This window comes from Cebus imitator, unplaced genomic scaffold (genome assembly GCF_001604975.1).
Source record: "Cebus imitator isolate Cc_AM_T3 unplaced genomic scaffold, Cebus_imitator-1.0 Scaffold404, whole genome shotgun sequence".
Taxonomy (NCBI): domain Eukaryota; kingdom Metazoa; phylum Chordata; class Mammalia; order Primates; family Cebidae; genus Cebus; species Cebus imitator.
The window spans coordinates 746,956-765,617 of NW_016107719.1; the positions used below are offsets into that span (position 1 = coordinate 746,956).

Sequence of the window (18,662 nt, forward strand, 5' to 3'; positions counted from 1 at the left end):
TTAGTAGAGACAGGGTTTCACCATGTTAGCTAGGACGGTCTCCATCTCCTGACCTCATGATCCACCCGCCTCAGCCTCCCAAAGTGCTGGGATTACAGGTGTGAGCCACCGTGCCTGGCCTATATATGTTTTTTTTTAAACAAAGGAAAGAGAGTAAGAAAATAAAGTGCAGCTGGTACTCAGATGCGGGGCCTAAGCTATGGAGGAGCCTAGAGCATTGCTACAGGTTGGGCATTGCCGTGCACTATAGGGCCTGATCCTGTCCCCCAGGGAGTGATGACCAGTCCCAGAGGCCTCAGTGACTCAGAATCTTCCATCCTCACAGGCCATTCTCTGCCTTCTAAATGTCCACCATGGGCCTCTGGGCCCTGGCCAAGGCGTGGGAGGGAGGCTGCTGCCTCTGATGCTTCCTGGGTGTCCCCTCCCATCCCCCTCCCCGCACAGGTGCTGGAAACCTGCATGAAGAGCTGCGGCAAGCGGTTCCACGACGAAGTGGGCAAGTTCCGCTTTCTCAATGAACTCATCAAGGTCGTGTCTCCCAAGGTTGGTGCTCTCAGCCCAAGCTCAGACCTGCCGTGTCAGACGTGGGGAGAGGAAAGAGGACCTTGAGGGCGTGGAGCGACTGCCGCTTTCTAGGGAGCCTCCTGCTGGGGTGCCACCTCAGCCCCCCACTAGAACTCAGACCCAGCACAAACACAGCTCCCTTCTCACAGTCCCCTCATACCCATTCTGGGCCAGCCTGGGGTCTCAGCGAGGAGTGTTTTCAGGCTGGCCAGGGGTGGGGCAGCCGTGGAACTGCCCAGTGCTTAGAGAAAAATGATTCCAGGGAATACATGCAGCTGACAGATGGCTGGATGTGTCAGTGATCCCTGGCCTGAGGTCATTCGCTGTGGACCCGCAGCACCCTACCAGGTCTCTGGCAGGTTTCCCTGTTCCCACAACACAAGAGCAGCCTCTTTGGGCCTTGGCATCCAAGGCCACAGACCCGAGTGATGGAGCCTAGTGGCTCCAGATGGGCCATCCCCAGCTCTGGTCTTCGGCCCGAGGAGTCTTTCTATAGACCGTGGACTTTTTTTTTTTTTTTTTTTTTTTTTTTTTTTTTTTTTTTTTTTTTTTTTGAGTCTTGCTCTGTCACCCAGGCTGGAGTGCAATGGCATAATCTCTGCTCACCACAACCTCCGCCTCCTGGGATCAAGCAATTCTCCTGCCTCAGCCTCCTGAGTAGCTTGGATTACAGGCATGTACCACGAGGCCCAGCTAATTTTTTGTATTTTTAGTAGAGACGGGGTTTCACCATGTGGGCCGGGCCAGTCTCGAACTCCCGACCTCAGGTGATCAGCCTGCCTCAGCCTCCCAGAGTGCTGGGATTAAGTGCAGCCTCCCAATGGTGTGAGCCACCACACCCAGCCAACTGTGATTTCTTACGCTCTTTGAGTGTTGGCCCACCTCCTTAGCCCTTCCTTGCCCAGACCCATCCTTTAACCATAGCTACTGAATGACCCAGATGGCCTCCCGTTCTCCTCCCAAGAGGGGACTCTGGTGTGAGAGCCACTTTCCCCAGCTCAGTTTGCTGCTAGGAGATGGGCCCACACTTGTCCGGCCCTGGGCAGCCTGGAGCTCTCTGACTCCTCCTTCCTGGGATGTCAAAGCTAAGTCCCCAGAGTTGACTGCAAGCAGGCCTGTCCCTCATGTCAGTTCTGCATCCTTGCCAGAGTGCCACCTAACAGGTGGGGAAACAGACACTGAGGGCTGACACAGCTAAGTGGCAGGGGTGGTAGGTGAACTCAACCTATCCCAGGCTGCTTGGGTGAGGCGGTGAGGACCCTGTAGGCCAGTGAGGACCCTATAGGCCAGAGGGCTTCCCAGGGAGTCCTGGGGAGGCAGTAAGGTGTGGACAGGGCTTGAGGCTGAAGTGAGTGGTGCTGGGCAGTACCAAAGGCCTCCCCACTGTGTCCCTGAAGTATCTGGGCTCTCGGACATCAGAGAAGGTGAAGAACAAGATCTTGGAGCTCCTCTACAGCTGGACAGTGGGCCTGCCCGAGGAGGTGAAAATCGCAGAGGCTTACCAGATGCTAAAAAAGCAGGGTGAGTCAGGCACATAGAAGGTGGGGGTGACCAGGGCCTGCCCCCTCTCCCCTACCATGAGCTGGGGCTCCAACAGCTTCAGGGGCTTCTGAGCCAGCAAGGTCATGGGTCTGTCCTTTAACTCCTTTAACTAGAACATACAGCTAGTGGGGCCTTCTGTGCTCTGCCTGAGGCTAGCTTGGGTGGAAGGAAGGTGGGTTCGAATCAAGCTTACCCTCAAAGAGTGGTTTCCAGGGAGTGGCCTCAAAATATATGTCCCCCAAACCGTCTCCCTCAGGCAGGCTGATGCAGTCAGGAGCAGGCCCAGGCCACCCAGAGTCCAAAGCCAGCAAGCTGGTGAAAGACTGACCTTCCTTTTCTGTCCCACCCTTGCCTGCCCCCATCCCCTGTCACCTCCTACTCCTGGCCCAGGACATATTGACAGCCTTTCTGACACTCATCTCATCCAGGGATTGTGAAGTCCGACCCCAAGCTTCCAGATGACACCACCTTTCCCCTTCCTCCTCCACGGCCCAAGAATGTGATCTTTGAAGATGAGGAGAAATCCAAGGTGAGACTCCAGGGAGGCACAGATGGGGACTCTGAGCCCAGGTGACCCTTGGCTGCCCTGGCCTCAGCCTTTGGAACAGCAGCACACACTGAGTCCAGGCACTGTTGTGGGTGATGGGTGCTGTTTACTAGGTACTTAATATGTGCCGAGCATGTCCCATACAGCACCCCCACACACAGGAGCGTGTCCGGTGTCCCTGGAGTTCGTTTGAGGGCATTTCATAGGTTGATCAGGAGTTTACATATCTCTATGTATTTTAACCTTTTCAATAAGAATTTTACTGAATTTTTTGTTAAAGTTAATAAAACTTGTGGGTGAAAAATTAAACGGCACAGGAGGAGGTAAGATTCAAATAAAGAGGTTAAAGTAAAAGCTCCCCTCTCCCCAGTCCCAGCCTGGCCCCAGATGGCACCTACTGTTAAGGTTCTCGTTCTCAGAAAACTATGGGGATATAAGAAGTGTCACTTGTTGATTACCTATTTCTGCTCGGTACTATGGTGTGCACATTATGTGCAGCGTCTCCGCTGGCCTGTGGCCACCCTCTCAGGTGTCAGTAAATTCTCACCATTTCACAGAGAACTTAAGTAACTTTCTCAGGTCTCACAGGCAGGAAGTGGGGAGCCATAATGTGACTCCAGCCTTCTGACCCATGGCCCAGGTGCCACCCTCACGGTCACACCCCTGTCCCTGCAGATGCTGGCCCGCCTGCTGAAGAGCTCCCACCCCGAAGACCTCCGCGCAGCCAATAAGCTCATCAAAGAGATGGTGCAGGAGGTAACGACCAAGCCCACAGTACGGGGAGGAGGCAGGATGGGGGTGTTGAGCGGGGCTGCCGAGATGGGGCTGACCCAGGGCTGTCACAGCAGAGAAGCTGACTGATGCTGGGGACCACTGTGTGCAGGGAAGAACTCCCGGCAGCCTGGGTGACTTGCTCTGGATGGGCCTTTGGGAGGCTGGCTACCTCTTCCTCAAAAGTTAGAAATGAATTAGGCCTCAGTATATGTTTAAAAATATATAAATAACATAATTGTGTATATGTGTATGTATATGAGGAGGGTTTTTTTGAGACCCTGAGACAGGGACTCAGCCTCTTGCCCAGGCAGGAGTATAGTGGCATGATCATGCAGCCTCGACCTCTCAAGCAGTCTTCCCACCTCAACCTCCCAGGCAGCTGGCACTCAATATGTGAGCCACCACATCTATCTAATTGGTTTTTTGTTTTTTGTTTTCTTTTTTTTCAAGGTGGAGTTTTGCTCTTGTTGTCCAGGCTGGAGTGCAATAGCGCAGTCTCAGCACACTGCAACCTCTGCCTCCTGGATTTAAGCAATTCTCCTACCTCAGTCTCCTTGAGTAGCTGGGACTACAGGCATGTACCACCATGCCCAGCTAATTTTGTAGTTTTAGTAGAGACCAGGTTTCTCCATGTTGGTCAGGCTGGTCTCGAACTCCCGACCTCACGTGATCCGCCTGCCTCAGCCTCCCAGAGTGCTGGGGTAACAGGCATGAGCCCCTGCCTGGCCAAATGTTTAATTTTAAAGTAAATATGCATATGTTTTGTGGGTGCCTGCTGAAACTGTTTTTTTTTTCATTGAGACAGGGTCTCATTCTGGAGTGCAGTGGCATGATCATGGCTCATTGCAACCTCGACCTCCTGGGCTCAAGTGATCATCCCCCTTCAGCCTCCTGAGTAGCTGGGACCAAAGGCACATGCTACAACGCCCGGCTAATTTTATTTTTTGTAGAGACAGGGTCTCTCTTTGTTGCCCAGGCTGGTCTTGAACCCCTGGACTCAATGACCCTTCCACCTCGGCCTCCCAAAGTGCTAAAAAAAAAAAAAGTTTCAAACCTGGATGTGGTGGCTCATGCCTGTAATCCCAGCACTTTGGAGGCCAAAGTGGGAGGACTGCGTGAGGGCACCTTTCACTCTGCAAGGGAGGGACACGCACAGTAAGTGGAGGGGCAGGGGAAAGCGGGGCTGCTCCCAACAGCAGCCTTTAAAGGTACAGTCTCCCCCATCGGCCAGGCACCAACGGACACTGGAAGGGTCTTCATGCTTATTTCTAGGCTGCACCTGGTGACCACAGAGGTCCCCTTTCACTATAAAATACAGGAACCTCCTTTGAAAGGGCATACACAAGGAGGGCAAGAGTCACTGAGAACCACAGTGAAGGTCTAGGGCCCTGGGCCTTCAGATGCACCTGGCGAGGGGGCTGGAAAGCCAGGTTCCTGGGCCATCCCTGGAGATCCTGATGATCCTGTGCAGACACCTGGGCCGTGAGCATGCCCTTCCTGGGCATGAGGGGCTCCTGGCAGGGCCTGCTGAAGCCCCACCGAGAGTCTCATCCCACAGTCAGCCAGCCATCACCCGGATCCCAGCACACACTCTTTCGAGTGGTGGGGGCAGTGCCTCGTCCAGGCTGAGTAGGGCACAGGTTCTCAGGGGCCCTTGGCTGATATGTCCCCAGGACCAGAAGCGGATGGAGAAGATCTCGAAGCGGGTGAATGCTATTGAGGAGGTGAACAACAACGTGAAACTGCTCACAGAGATGGTAATGAGCCACAGCCAGGGCGGCGCAGCAGCCGGTAGCAGCGAGGACCTCATGAAGGTGCGCCCGCCTCCCCTACTCCCTGCCCACTCCACAGTCCACTCGGGCCCTGACCCGCCCACCCTGCTGCCCTCAGGAACTGTACCAGCGCTGTGAGCGGATGCGGCCCACGCTCTTCCGACTGGCCAGCGACACAGAGGACAATGATGAGGCCTTAGGTGAGCCCAGGGCAGATGCTGAGGTCAGGTCCCCTACTCTCCCTCCACCTCCTACCCCCACTTCCCCAAGGCCCTGCTAAGTAACTGCAGTTGGAAGGAGCCACCACCAGGGGGCCCTCTTCTCCAGCACCGACCTTGGGTTTCTCCACTCTGAGGATACAGAGCAGGGGCCGCCCGCTGTTGAGAGGCCGTGTGGGCCAGCCCCCTTCACGGCATCTCATTTACTGCCAGCAGCTGCACAGGAGGCAGAACCGTCCCCTTTCACAACTGGGACTAAGGGAGGGAAATAACTTGCCCAGATCACAGAGCAGAACAGTGGCAGAGCCAGGGAGACGGAGGGCCATCTGCCCCAGACCCTCCTCCTGGTGAGGGAGAATGGAAACTAAGAGTGCATCCCACAGCCCGGGCAGTTCCAGACCTGAGCCTGAAGGCTTATGCCAAGGCCACATACCAGGTTCTTTTCCTTGATCTCTGCCCACATGTCAGTCCAGGCTACTTGGGCTGCGGTCTGGGTACCCTCCACTCCCTCGTTAAGTAGGAGATCCACCCACAAGGCTTGCTGCCCAGATTGCCCCATGCCCTGGCACCCGGAGAAGCAGTGTTGCCAAGGGCCTGATTGGTACCAGGCACTGTTCTAGGCCCTCAGGGATGTGGCAGTGATCAAAGTTGGCAGAAGGCTGGGCGCAGTGGTTCACACCTGTAATCCCAGCACTTTGGGAGGCAGAGGTGGGACGATTGCTTTAGGCCAGGAGTTCAAGACCAGCTTGGGCAACATAGTGAGACCTCATCTCTATTACAGATATATTTATATTTAAAAAAAAAAAGGTTGACAGAAGCTTCCTCATGGTAGTTTAGTGCAAGGAGGCAGACAGTAACCAAGTCCATGATCATTACAGTTTGTCACGGTGGTAAGCGGCATGGAGGAAGATAAGGGACGGGATGAGGTAGCACAGGAGGGGGTTAGCACAGGCCTCCTGAGGTGACCCTTGGGTGAAGACCTGAAGGCAGTAAGGGATGAAGCCAGGCAGAGAACAGAGCTGGAGCGGAGGCCTAGAGGCGAGAGCGGGCCCAGCATATTCAGAGGCAGCCAGGCAGTGAATGAGGGGCGGGTGGGAGGTGAGACCAGGGAGGTAGTGGAAGGCCACAGTCTCAGCGGAGAGATGGGATGTTCCCCTGCCCCATCCCTTCCCCTCACACACAGGCCGTGATGGATGTGGGGTGCTCGTCTCCTGCCACCCAGAGGCCCCCACAGTCCTTCAGCCTGGCCTCTCCCCTCCTGCCTGTTCAGCTGAGATCCTGCAGGCCAATGACAACCTCACCCAAGTGATCAACCTGTATAAGCAGCTGGTGCGGGGCGAGGAGGTCAACGGTGACGCCACAGCCGGCTCCATCCCTGGTGAGGAGGTGGCAGAAGAGCTGGGAGGGGACCCATCAGGCTGGAGGGGCACGAAGAGTGTAGGGTGGTGTGCTGGTCTCCAAGCTGCTGGACTGACTGCCAGGGTGACCCTGGCCCCTTAAGATGGGGAAGGCCCCAGGGAGGGAGCTTGGGTGAAGTCTGTGCCAAGCACGCAGCTGTGGGGAAGCAGTCTGGATGTGGGAGAGCGGGGGAGCTGAGGGTTTGGTGAGGACAGGCAGTAGAAGGGGTAGAAGGAAGGCTTTCTTTCACTCGACAAATCTGGCACCTGTTGTATAGTGCTGGGCAACAGCCCCAAGGCTGAAAGTGGGAGGGGTTAGGGAAGTACGCATTACAGACCCAGTTCTAATAAGGGTAAGATGGCAGCCTTGGGGGCCACAGAAGGAGTTAGAATTGGTTCTGTTGGGGAGAAGTGGGGATGGAGGCGCTGCACGCAAGCAGCCAAGTTTCGGCAGGACCTTTAGGATGAAGGATGGGTAGCAATTTGCCCAGTAGAGCTCAGAAGGAAGTACATTCTGGACAGAAGTACCAGCATGTGCCAAAGACAGGTCCTGTTGAGCAGCTTCCAGGCAGGGGCTGGGTGGCCAAGGACGGGGAAGCAGGAGACCAGTGGTAAAGCATGAGGGTTAGGTGTTGCTCCCCACAACCCTGTGGACTCCGAGAGACATGTGTACACCCAGGACTTGCCAGCCTCTTCTTTCCCACCCCAGGGAGTACCTCGGCCCTGCTGGATCTCTCAGGTCTGGATCTCCCACCTGCAGGCACCACCTACCCAGCCATGCCCACCCGCCCTGGCGAGCAGGCCAGCCCCGAGCAGCCCAGTGCCTCAGTTTCCCTGCTTGATGACGAGCTCATGTCTCTGGGTGAGGAAGGGGCCAGGCCTGGAGGAAGGCGGGCTCGGCAGCAAGTGGGGCATGATCCCAGGACGCACTCGCAGCTGGAACACCAGCACCATGTACCGTGGGCTTGAATCCTGTGGGCCACGTGGATGGGCATTAGGCCCATTTCACAACTAAGGCTCGGGGAAGGTAGGGAGCTTGTGCAAGGCCACACAGCCAGAGGGTGAGGCTGGCAGCCTCTAAGCCAGCATTCAGGCTCTGGCAGCCGGGGGGAGCCAGGGGATTTCCCTGCAACAGGTTAGAGCCTACAGTTGGGAACTTTCTGGGCAAAAGTTCAGCAGTTTCTTTATCCACCAAGAAGAGAGAGAGGGCTCTGGGCTCCCTCTGGGCTCCACAGCACCAGAGACTCCAGAGAAGCTGAGGCCCCGGCACAAGGGACTCGGTGATCTAAGCTGGTCCAGGGCCAGGCCTGCTGTTACTCTTGGCAGGCTTAGGCCCCAGAGCTCAGCAGGGACCAGGCTTACCCTGGGGAAGAAGCAAAGTGGTCCCAGCTGGCTTCAGGGCAGCAGCCCCGTCTGAGAGCTGAGCTGCAGAAGAGCCTCCTCCTCAGAGCCGCTGAAGGGATGAAGAGCAGAGATGTTAGGCCCGATCAAAGGACTCCTCAGGGATGTATTGGAAGCCAAGATTCAGACTGTGGTCTCCCGAGCCAGTTCTGAAGCAAAAACCAGGCCTGAAGGCCTTGAAGAAGCAATGGGAGCCCAGGCCGCCCTGGGTGGGGTCTGCCTGGGTTCCAGGAGGGCTTCCTTAGGTGCAGTGCCCACTGCTGCACTCTGTCCTGTCTTAGACGACCCTCACAGTCCCCACAGGCAGGTGCCGTGAATAGCCCCCCTGCATGATGAGGAGATGGCAGCATAGAAAGGTGCGGTGGCTCACGCCTGTCATCCCAGCACTTGTGGGAGGCCGAGGCAGGCAGATCACCTGAGGTCAGGAGTTTGAGACCAGCCGGGCCAACATGGTGAAACCCCGTCTCTACTAAAAATAGAAAAATTAGCTGGGCGTGGTCACGTGTGCCTGTAGTCCCAGCTACTGGGGTGGCTGAGGCAAGAGAATCACTTGAACTGGGGAGGCGGAGGTTGCAGTAAGCCGAGATCATGCCATTTGCACTCCAGCCTGGGTGACAGAGCAAGACCCCATCTCAAAAGAAAAAGACTGTGTGACTTGTGCAGAAAGGGCTCCAGGACTTGAGCTAGGCTCTGATCCTGAAGCCACACTCTGAGCTGCTCTGCTGCTGTGACTCATTGTCCATAAGCAAATAAAGGGAAATGACCTGGGGTGTGGAGGGAGAGCTGAGGGAAGGAGGCCTGGTTGTGAGTCCCCTTGTGAACCCACCAGCCAGCACCCTCCCTGAAGCCGCTTACGAGCCCCACACAGCTGCCCCCTCTTCATTCAGAGCCAAGGGTGACCTCGGGGAGAAGACCTTTACCCCATTCTACAGAGGTAAAGAATGGTCAACAAACGCTTCCACAAGGTTTACCTTCCCCTGTGGAGCCAGCCCTGGGCGGCAGCCACCTGAGCTGCAGTTGGTGAGTAGGGAAGCACTGCGGGACCACCAGACCCTTGCAGGCAGCCGCAGTGCCACCGCCACAGGAGAAGCGAGGTGCAAGCTGCACTTCCTGTCCCCGAGCCGCATCGGCAGAGCCCTGAGCCACCAGCTTCCTTCTGGTTTTCTCTCAGAGGCAAAGTGTGGGGGCGTAGGAGCCAGAAGTGCCCGGGCAACCTGCAGCCTGGGCCTGGGGAGTAGAGGAGGCCCTGGGGCCGCAGAGGGGCTTGTCCCCACTGCTCTCCATGGCAGGGTGGGACAGGGTTCCTGTCTGTCAAAGAGGGTGTTCAGGCAGCCTCCACCTCTCCCGTCTCAAGCGATCCTCCCACCTCAGGCTCCTGAGTAGTTGGGACTACAGGTGTGTGCCACCACACCTGGTTAATTTGTTTCTTAAAGACACAGGATTTCCCCCTTGTTGGCCGGGTTGGCATTGAACTCCTGGCCTCAAGTGATCTGGCCGCCTCGGCCTCCTAAAGTGCTGGGATGACAGGCTTGAACCACTGCGCCCCCCTCTCTTTCGTTTTGAGATGGGGTCTCACTACATTGCTCAGGCTGATCTCAAACTTCTGTCCTTCGCTAATCCTCCCATCTCAGCCTCCCAAGTAGGTGGGACCACAGACATTGGCTAATGTTGTCTGAGCTTATCTCAGACTCCAGCTTCAGTCTCCCAAATAGCTGGGATTACAGACATTAGCCACTGCACCTGGCTGCTGTCTCCATTTTGAAGATGAGGCTGCCTGCCCCCCGCACCCCCCCCACCCCCGCCGCCAGTATCACATGGCCAAGTGTCAGAGTTGTGTTCAGATGGTGGCAGTCGGGCCATGTTCAGTCCAAGTCCAGACTCTGCCACTTTCCAGCTGTGTGACCTTGGGCAGGTTACTTAACGCCTCTGGGTCCATTTTCTTATCCTAAAAGAGGGCTGAGAACCTTGCCCTTCCCTTTGAAGGTTGTTTGAGGATTAATCAAACAACCTTCAAAGCATCTACAGGGCCTGACACATCCAGGGCATCATCAGTGCACTTGCTCTCCAGCCTCTAAGAGGCACAGCTAGAAGAGACCCAGCTGCCCCAGCTTCCTGGTACTTTTGCCTTTGCCTGTCAGGTAGCGCTTCATATTGGACCTCACTTTTTCAGGATTTACTAGAAACAAGATCATTTATCTTCTCTAGGTCAGATCTGGGGTGAACTTGGCTGACAGTATTCCAGGGCAGGCAGAGGTCAGGCTGGCTGGTGACCTGCTGCCTCCTTCCCATCCACAGCTAATTCCAGGGCCATCCACAGGATCCCCCTCCCTCTGTGGTACCAGTGAGCCTCATTGGCACATACCAAGGCCGACAGGACCTTCAGCATTGCCCCCAGTCAAGCCCTGTCCTTGTACTCAGGGGGACGCTGTGGCTCAGCCAGCATGGTGTTTAGCCCACAGTCACGCAGCAGGCGTCCCTTGAGTGGGCAGTTGGCCTCAGGCGGGCACAGAGCTGCTCTGTGCTGCCAGCCAGCGAGTGAAGATGAAAGTCCTGATGTCTGTTTTCTGTGTGCACAGTAGCTTCAGAGTGGCCTGGTTGAGAAGAGGGGAAGCATGTGTGGGGTCACCACCAGGGGCTACCAGGATCTTGGTTTCTAGTTCTGCTCTGCTGCTGGTTGCTTCTGAAGGCGTGGGTTTCTCCCCTCCATATGCAGCCTCAGAAAGGGGGCAGGGAGCCCCACGCCGGCACACATGCCCCTTGGCGCTCTGGCCTCTGCAGGGGCAGCCCAGTTCCTTCACCTCTCTCCTGCTTTCCCCTCAGGCCTCAGTGACCCCACACCCCCTTCAGGCCCAAGCCTGGATGGTACCGGATGGAACAGCTTCCAGGTAGGAGGGGACTGCAAACTAGCCTGGCCTCTTAAAGTCCCAGGGTCAGGGCAGCTGGGACAGGCGGCCTGGGGAAACTGAAAGCATGGACGGGCTCTGCCAGAGGGTGGCCAGGGGCCTGGAGACACCCACCCAGGGAAGAGGCCCTCTCCTTACTTCCAGCATCGGGGCTGCAGCCCAGCCTTTGGGATTGAGATGGGTGATCCCTCTCTTCTTGAGGGTGACAGAGGTCCCTGGAATGTAGAACCCCCAACCAGACCCAGCCACCCTGCATCATGGACTGGGTAGTCTGGGGTCCCCGCCTCTGTGGCTGCCTTCCCAGGTGTCATCTGCAAGGAGGACACTGAGCCTCAGGGCAGGTTCAGGTGGCGCCAATGCCTCTAGACAGTCCTGCCCACCTGCATCCTTTGCCCCACAGTCGTCGGATGCCACTGAGCCCCCAGCCCCTGCTCTGGCCCAGGCCCCCAGCATGGAAGGCCGACCCCCAGCGCAGACATCCCTGCCAGCAAGCAGCGGTCTGGATGACCTAGACCTCCTGGGGAAGACCCTCCTGCAGCAGTCTCTGCCCCCGGAGTCCCAGCAAGTGCGGTGGTGAGGGCCCACCATGGCCGGCATGGGGTGGGGAGCACTCCCTGTTCCAGCAAACCAGCAGCTTCTCCTGGGCTTGTCCGGGCCCAGCAGGGAGAGGCTCATTGCTGGTTTGTTCTAGAAGCAGCAGATTCCAAGCACTACACCAGCCTCTGGAAACACAGCAGTGCCCAAGGCAGCCGAGTGCCCCTCTCACAGAGCACAGGGTTTATGAGACAGAGAGATCTGGGCCCAGTGGCCTGGCCTCTCCCAGGCATTCCCAACTCCCTAGAGAAAGGCCAAAGGCCCAGAGGGCCAGCAGCAGGGAGGACACTGGGCTGAAGTGAGCAGGGGGGGTGCAGGGTGGAGGGAGAATGAGCTGCTCCTTCTAAAGGTGAGAAGACCCAAGGCCAGAGAGACAGCTGTGCATCAGGGACAGAGCCTGGAAGCCCAGCTTTTCCTGTGCCCCTCTTAATCACCAAAGAATCACTTCTTTTTCTTTTTTTGAGAGGGAGTCTGTCACCCTGTCACCCAGGCTGGAGTGCAGTGGCGTGATCTCGGCTCACTGCAACCTCCATCTCCCAAACTCAAGCAGTCCTGAAGTAGCTGGGACCACAGGTGTGCACTACCACGCCCAGCTATTCTTTTTAATTTTTTTATACAGACGGGGTTTCGCCATGTTGCCCAGGCTGGTCTCAACCTCCTGAGCACAAGCGATCCGCCCACCTCAGCCTCCTAAAGTGTTGGGATGACAGGCACGAGCCACCACGCCTGGCCAAGAATCACTTCTTAATGCACTGTCCCCCGATTAAGGGAGAAGCAGCAGCCAGCCCCCAGGCTCACACTCCGGGACCTGCAGAATAAGAGCACCAGCTGCAGCTCCCCCAGCTCCAGTGCCACCAGCCTTCTCCACACTGTGTCCCCAGAGCGCCCTGGGCCTCCACAGCAGCCCACACCAACCGAGCTCTCACTGGCCAGCATCACTGTGCCCCTGGAGTCCATCAAGCCCAGTGAGTAGGGCTGGGGCAGGCGCAGGCTGGGTGGGGTCAGCTCGCTGCCCTGTCGGGAGCTCTGTCTGGGGAAGCTGCTGGGAAGGTGGGGCCTCCCCTGGCTCTGCCACTGGCCAATCAGTGGGAAGCTCTGAGCAGAGCCCTCCCCTCCCCAGGAGTCACTCCTTATCTGCCCCAGAGCAGTCATAGGACTGCTGTATAAACTCCAGGCTTACACAAGCAAGACAGCCTCTTAGGGAGTGTACCCTGGGCCTCTTCCTCCCCAGGAAGGCAGGGCCCAGGACACAAAGAGGTTTGGAGTGTCTCCCAAATTACAGAATAAAGACCCAGATCCAAAGCTGGGCTTTTCCAGCCCAGGAGCAGTAGGGAGACCATGACCCAGCCCCCGGCCCGAGCAGACATATGGGGTCTGGTGGTCCTCTCAGCATTGCCCTCTGTGAGTTCCCTGTGACCAAAGATACCACCCCCTGACTATCCCCCAATCGTGGGTAGAGCTGTACCTCTCACCTGAGCTCTGAGAAGGCAAGTGACTGGGGGTGAGCTTCACCCTCACCCAGAGTCCCTCGCCCCAAGCAGTCCAGGAAGCAGCCACACAGCACCAGGGGAACTTGGGCAGTGACTCAGCTCTGGGGTGGGTGTCCTGCCTCCACTGTCAGACTGGGGGTTCATCTGCCCTCTCTGGGCACCACTCTCTGCCCTGTCTGCACCGCCACCCAGGACCCAGGTAAAGCCCCGAGGGAGGCCAGCAGCCAGCACCTGAGGTGAGCCGGGTGGGGGCTGAGCGGCTGCGCTCCAGCTCGCTGTCCCATTGCCCTCCCACCTTCTCCCGCAGGCAGCATCCTGCCTGTGACTGTATATGACCAGCACGGCTTCCGCGTCCTCTTCCACTTTGCCCGCGACCCACTGCCAGGGCGCTCCGACGTGCTGGTGGTGGTAGTTTCCATGCTGAGCACCGCACCCCAACCCATCCGAAACATTGTGTTCCAGTCAGCTGTCCCCAAGGTGACAAGCCAGGCAGACAGGGCATGCCTCTCCTCTCTCAAGGCAGGCTGACTTGGGGCTGGGTGGGGAGCCACTGGCAGGGGGCAGGTCTCCCTCCCTTGCTGGGTGGTCCGGGGGTGGAAGGGACCTAAAGGACTGAGCCCCAGGACCCCCAGAGGGGAGCTGGCAAGCTGGGCTTGTTCCTCAGAGCAGCAGAAGTGGCCAGGGCTAGCTGTGCCCATCCTGCCCTCTGCCCACAGGTTATGAAGGTGAAGCTACAGCCACCCTCTGGCACAGAGCTGCCGGCGTTTAACCCCATTGTCCACCCTTCAGCTATCACCCAGGTCCTGCTGCTTGCCAACCCCCAGAAGGTGAGGGACCCCCAGGGTGGTGCTGCAGGGTGGGGGCGGCCGCTTCTCCTGCTCTGACCCCTCTGCCTCGACATCTCTGCCCCAGGAGAAGGTTCGCCTCCGCTACAAGCTCACCTTCACCATGGGCGACCAGACCTACAACGAGATGGGGGATGTGGACCAGTTCCCCCCACCCGAAACCTGGGGGAGCCTCTAGAACAGAGAGGGGCTGGGGAGAGGAAGGGGCAGAGGGACCGGTCACTGTCAGCCTGGAGGGAGGCAGTGGTGGCCAGGGCCACCCTTTGCTGCCCATGGTCATTCACCCCCAGGCCTGGTGCTTCTCCCCACACCTCTGTAGCCCTCAAGTGACTCTTCCCCCTCCTATTCCGCCCCCTACCCCTGCTGAGCCAAACCCAGTAGGAGGCTGGGCCTGGGTTTGTGCTGCTGGGGTCTCCATCACCGGGACCTGGAGAAGGAGGGGCTGCGTGGCCTTGGAAGAACTTGGGGTCATGGGGAAGAAGCATGGCTGTCGGGGAACGGCCAGGACCTCAGGCCAGCCCCAACCCCAGCTGGGGTGGGCTCTTCCCCGCCTGTCTCTTATGCCTTATGGGAAGGCCCAGCCATAATTCGGGGGTCATGCTGGAGCTGGGGATCAGCTCAGGCCTCCTCCATAGGAACCTGGTGACTGGGGTGACGCCTGCACCCCCAGCTGTTTGCACTCTGGTGTGTGGTTTGACTCTGCTTTTCTTCCGGATTGGCCCTATGGTCACAGCCTCAGGGGGCCAGGCTGGGGGATCCCCACCCGGCCCCTACTCCTCCTGGGGGTCTCACTTTGCCATTGGGCCCCCTGAGAGATTATGGGGGCCCAAGGGTAATGCCAGAGGCTTGTGGTCCCAGCAAGGGGATCTGGGGGTCCTAGAGTTCTCAGTGTGTCTCCTTCATTCATTCATTGGCCTCTGCTGGGGCCTCCTATGGGCGTCTCACGTCTGTCCATCCATCTGTCCGTGGTCAGAAGTGGGGTCAGTGTGTGAGTGAGAGCAGGAGTATTTATGAAAATAAAACTTCGTTTTTCCTGGACCAGCTGCTCTCGTGGCCCTTCAAAGGTTGAGGGAGACAGGAGGGGTCAAGTTCAGGGTCCCTGGGGCTGCCCTGTAGAGCTCTCTGCTTCGTCTTTGGAGGTCAGGCCGTGGGCCCCCTCCCCACCATCCCTGGGCCCTGCACAGGAAGAGGCCCTGCAAAGGGGCCTGTGGCCAGTGCTGAGTCACCAGACAGGGCCCTGGGCTGTGGCGGGCCAGGGCCGTCCCAGCTGGAAGCAAGGGAGCGCCAGGGCCTGGCAGGAGCCCTAGCTGCTGCAGATGCTGAGGGGGAGGCCCCTGGCTGCTTACAACTTCCTCCTGCTGTGCTCAGCCCTCCACACCAGCTCGATGCTGCAGCTCCTGGGAGGGAGATCGGAGCCCAGCTTCTCCCTCTCCCCAGATGGTCCTAGGAAGCCCTGCGACAGCCACAGTTTTTCCATGCAGACCCAGGGACCCGGAGCTGGGCCCCCTTCCTCTCCCAGCGGCAGCTCTACCCCACGTAGTGCTATCAGAGCTTTCTCCAACCAGGAGACTGGGGTTCAGGCTCAGATGTGGCTTTGAGGCCACACAGCTGAGAGAGCCCTCTGGCAAGGGGTCACTGCTCCGGGCAGAGGGCCCCGTTGTGTGGAAGGCCTGCCCTTCGAGAAAGCAGTCCCTGCTCAGATGAGTTGGGGGAAGCTGCCCGCGGCTTCTCCTGAGCTGATGAGCCCATAAAGACCCTGGGAAGTCCCTCATTTAAGAAGCCATTTTCACTTAGTCTAGTTTCCCAGTAAGAACTTGGCGGCTGAACCCTTCTCCTTAGATACCGTTGTGACAGTTGGAGAATTGCCCGGCGCGCCTGCCCCCCAACCCTGCGCGCTCTCTTAACACCATCCGCAAGCAAGGCCCCCTCTCTGCGGGGCCTGCCCTGGAAGTGCAGGCTGAGAGCCCCTCCCCGTCTGCCTTAGTGCTGAGGGGACAAGACGCATTAGCTGTGCCCTGCAGGAGCCTCCTATCAGGTTCCTGTAGCAGGACTCCCACCCTGGCACAGCCCCTGGAGGCTTCCAGACACCCTGTCCCAGCCACGTGGCCTCGTTCCTGTTTGCCTACCACCCCTGCAGGACTCGCCTCCACACTTGTGATGTCTCCCGAAAATAACTCCAGCTGGAAGTTTCTTCTACCTGGAATGAAACCGTATTGCCTGCAGCATTCACCTGGGTGCCCAAGCCCACCTGGAGCACAGTCTCGTCACTGACCATGGCAGGGAGGGGTACAGCCGGCGTGGGGAACAGGTGGGACTGTGAGTGGGGAGTCTGGGGCTGGTTCTGGCTGGGTCACTGGCTTGCTGTGTGATTTTGAGGAAGGTGCTTTCCTTGCTGGAAAAGGGGAGAGGGACTCAATAAGCTATAAGGCCTGACGGAGGAGTCCTTAGGCAAAGGAGCCAGGCTGTCAGCTTTGGAGTGACCCAGCTGTTCTGGGGACAGGGAGGTAGGGGTCCCTTCAGCCTTCCCAACAAGAACTTGGCAGCTGAACCCCTCTCCTTTGATACGGTTGTGACAGCTGGAGAATTGCCCGGCGCGCCCACCCCCCAGCCTGTGCGCTCTCTAACACTATCCGAAAGCAAGGGGCCCCTCTGCCGCCCCTTCTCCCTTGCCTTACCCTTAACCCACCCATCCCCTCAGTCATGCCAGTGTTTCTTGAGCAGCCCCTGGGCCAGCCCCATCCCAAGAGTTCACAAGCTGGCAAGGACTTGTGAGCCAGTGTGGCACCCTGAGAGCAAAGACATGAGGTACCACAGGAGCCCTGCATCTGCCTGAGAGTCTGGGGTGCGGGTCTAACCAGAGGAGAGGGCCCTGGGCCTCACTCCCTGCAGGAGCCTTCCCCACATACCGTGTTGGCGCACACAGTCCGGGCCGCTGCACTCTGCAGTCTCGGGCTGGGATGCGGTGCACTGGGGGACGCGTTCAGTGGTCTCTTGAAGGGTGACCCCACCCCGGTGCCATGCCAAGAGCAGTGGGACTTCCCAGACCTCGGAGCCACACTTCCACTTCTGTTGGTTTGGCTGAGGCAGCAGTTAATTTTGGTTTTCAGCAGCCGCAGCACACTGCTTCTCTGTTTATGGCGGCCAGAAGTGGCGAGAGCCTGGGAGCCTGCCCCTGCCTAGTCAGTTTTTTGGTTTTTGTTTAAGGCAAGGTCTCTCTCTGTCACCCAGGCTGGAGGGCAGTGTTGTGAACCCAGCTCCCTGCAGCCCGGACGTCCTGGGCTCAGGCAATCCTACCCCCTCAGCCTCCTCAGTAGCTGGGACTACAGGCATGCGCCACCACGCCCAGCTAATTTTATTTTTTATAGAGACGGGGTTTTGCCAGGTTGCCCAGGCTGGTCTGGAACTCCTGGGCTCAAGCAATCCACCTGCCTCAGCCTCCCAAAGTGCTGTGATTGCAGTGGCGGGCCACTGTGCCCAGTCTGCCTGGTCTCTCAACACGCCCCCTCCCCGAGTCTCTTTGGGCCTCCCAACCAGGGCACCAGTCCAGCAAAGCAGGCCAGAGAAGCCCCCAGACCTGGTACCACGGTAGACCTGATGCCTGCATTTTCCCGCCTTAAGCCTCTAACTGCCCTGTGAAATGGGAAGTGAGGCTCAGAGAAGTCGCACATTAGGCGCTGAGTCTGGGCCTGCAGTCTTGAGATGTCTACCAGATGGGACATTGCCCCCTACCTCCCAAGCCATCCCCCCCAGCCTCTGTCAGGCTGTCCTCTGGGGACTGGGCTCAATCCACACTCCTCCAGGGCTATCAGGATTAAAGTGGAGTCCTCAGGCCTCGGAGCCACCCCAGGATTTCCTGGAAAGTCCTTTGGGCTTGGGGAGGGAGGGGAGGGAGGTTTTAGAGCCCCCGGGGGTCTCATTGTGGCCCTGGGTGCTCTGGGAGGAAGTCCACACAGAGAGCAGCACTGCTGAATGCTATAAACAAGCAACTTGTCAGTGTCTCAAATGGGATGTTTTTGCTCCTGCAGCCCCTGCTGCTGACTCCTGCTATCACCACCACCCAGCCGCTGACCTCCCTGCCCACATCCTGCTCAAGCCTTACCAGCCCACGCTGCCCAGACAGCTTTCACAGACAAATCTGCACAGAGGCTGCCAGGCCCCTCAAAGCAACCACAGGGGTTGCTCCAAGCATTTCTGGAGCTCCCAGGCAATGCTGTCTGGGTCTGGCACACCAGGAGAGCCCATGTGGGCTTAGGAGACTGTCAGATCTGCTTCCTAGCTTGGCCTCTACTACTTTCCCAGCTGGGGACCAGGAGACAGAAGCCTCGGGCTATTCACCTGTAAAATGGGGACAGTGATACCAGCCTCGCCGGAGGATATGCTATAGCACATGACAAAAAGCCTCATTGTCCCAAAGCAGCTAGACACACACAGGGGTCACTGGGGCAGGAATGGGGGTAGGGAGTCTTTCCATTCCTGACTTGGCAAGCCGAATAATGATGGTGACAAGAAACAGCGCAAGGCACTTTTCTAAGCATCTGTCATACATTAATTCACTTAACCCTTCTATGAGGTAGATACTGTTGTTTCCAATTTACCAAGGAGGATGGATGCTGAG

At 57.9% G+C, this 18,662-nt stretch overlaps 1 protein-coding gene and 1 long non-coding RNA gene across 2 annotated transcripts in view; one reads left to right on the forward strand and one right to left on the reverse strand.

Annotated features, from left to right (window-relative positions):
- The window catches only part of GGA1 (golgi associated, gamma adaptin ear containing, ARF binding protein 1), a 23,749-nt gene extending 8,664 nt beyond the window's left edge, over positions 1 to 15,085 (forward strand). The window contains exons 4-17 of the mRNA XM_017508941.1: positions 445 to 543; positions 1,962 to 2,085; positions 2,535 to 2,635; positions 3,329 to 3,409; positions 5,101 to 5,241; positions 5,318 to 5,399; positions 6,688 to 6,795; positions 7,524 to 7,676; positions 11,036 to 11,100; positions 11,519 to 11,691; positions 12,481 to 12,677; positions 13,510 to 13,679; positions 13,919 to 14,029; positions 14,115 to 15,085. Coding sequence (XP_017364430.1) covers positions 445 to 543; positions 1,962 to 2,085; positions 2,535 to 2,635; positions 3,329 to 3,409; positions 5,101 to 5,241; positions 5,318 to 5,399; positions 6,688 to 6,795; positions 7,524 to 7,676; positions 11,036 to 11,100; positions 11,519 to 11,691; positions 12,481 to 12,677; positions 13,510 to 13,679; positions 13,919 to 14,029; positions 14,115 to 14,225 — 1,716 coding nt within the window. The 3' untranslated portion in view covers positions 14,226 to 15,085. The remainder of the gene's footprint in view (positions 1 to 444; positions 544 to 1,961; positions 2,086 to 2,534; positions 2,636 to 3,328; positions 3,410 to 5,100; positions 5,242 to 5,317; positions 5,400 to 6,687; positions 6,796 to 7,523; positions 7,677 to 11,035; positions 11,101 to 11,518; positions 11,692 to 12,480; positions 12,678 to 13,509; positions 13,680 to 13,918; positions 14,030 to 14,114) is intronic.
- Positions 8,745 to 17,350, reverse strand: LOC108289481. The gene is made up of 3 exons (XR_001819178.2): positions 16,954 to 17,350; positions 16,296 to 16,439; positions 8,745 to 11,333 (listed from the first exon to the last, which is right to left on the reverse strand). It is a non-coding gene; the product is annotated as an uncharacterized LOC108289481 (long non-coding RNA).
- Positions 17,351 to 18,662: the final 1,312 nt, after the last annotated feature.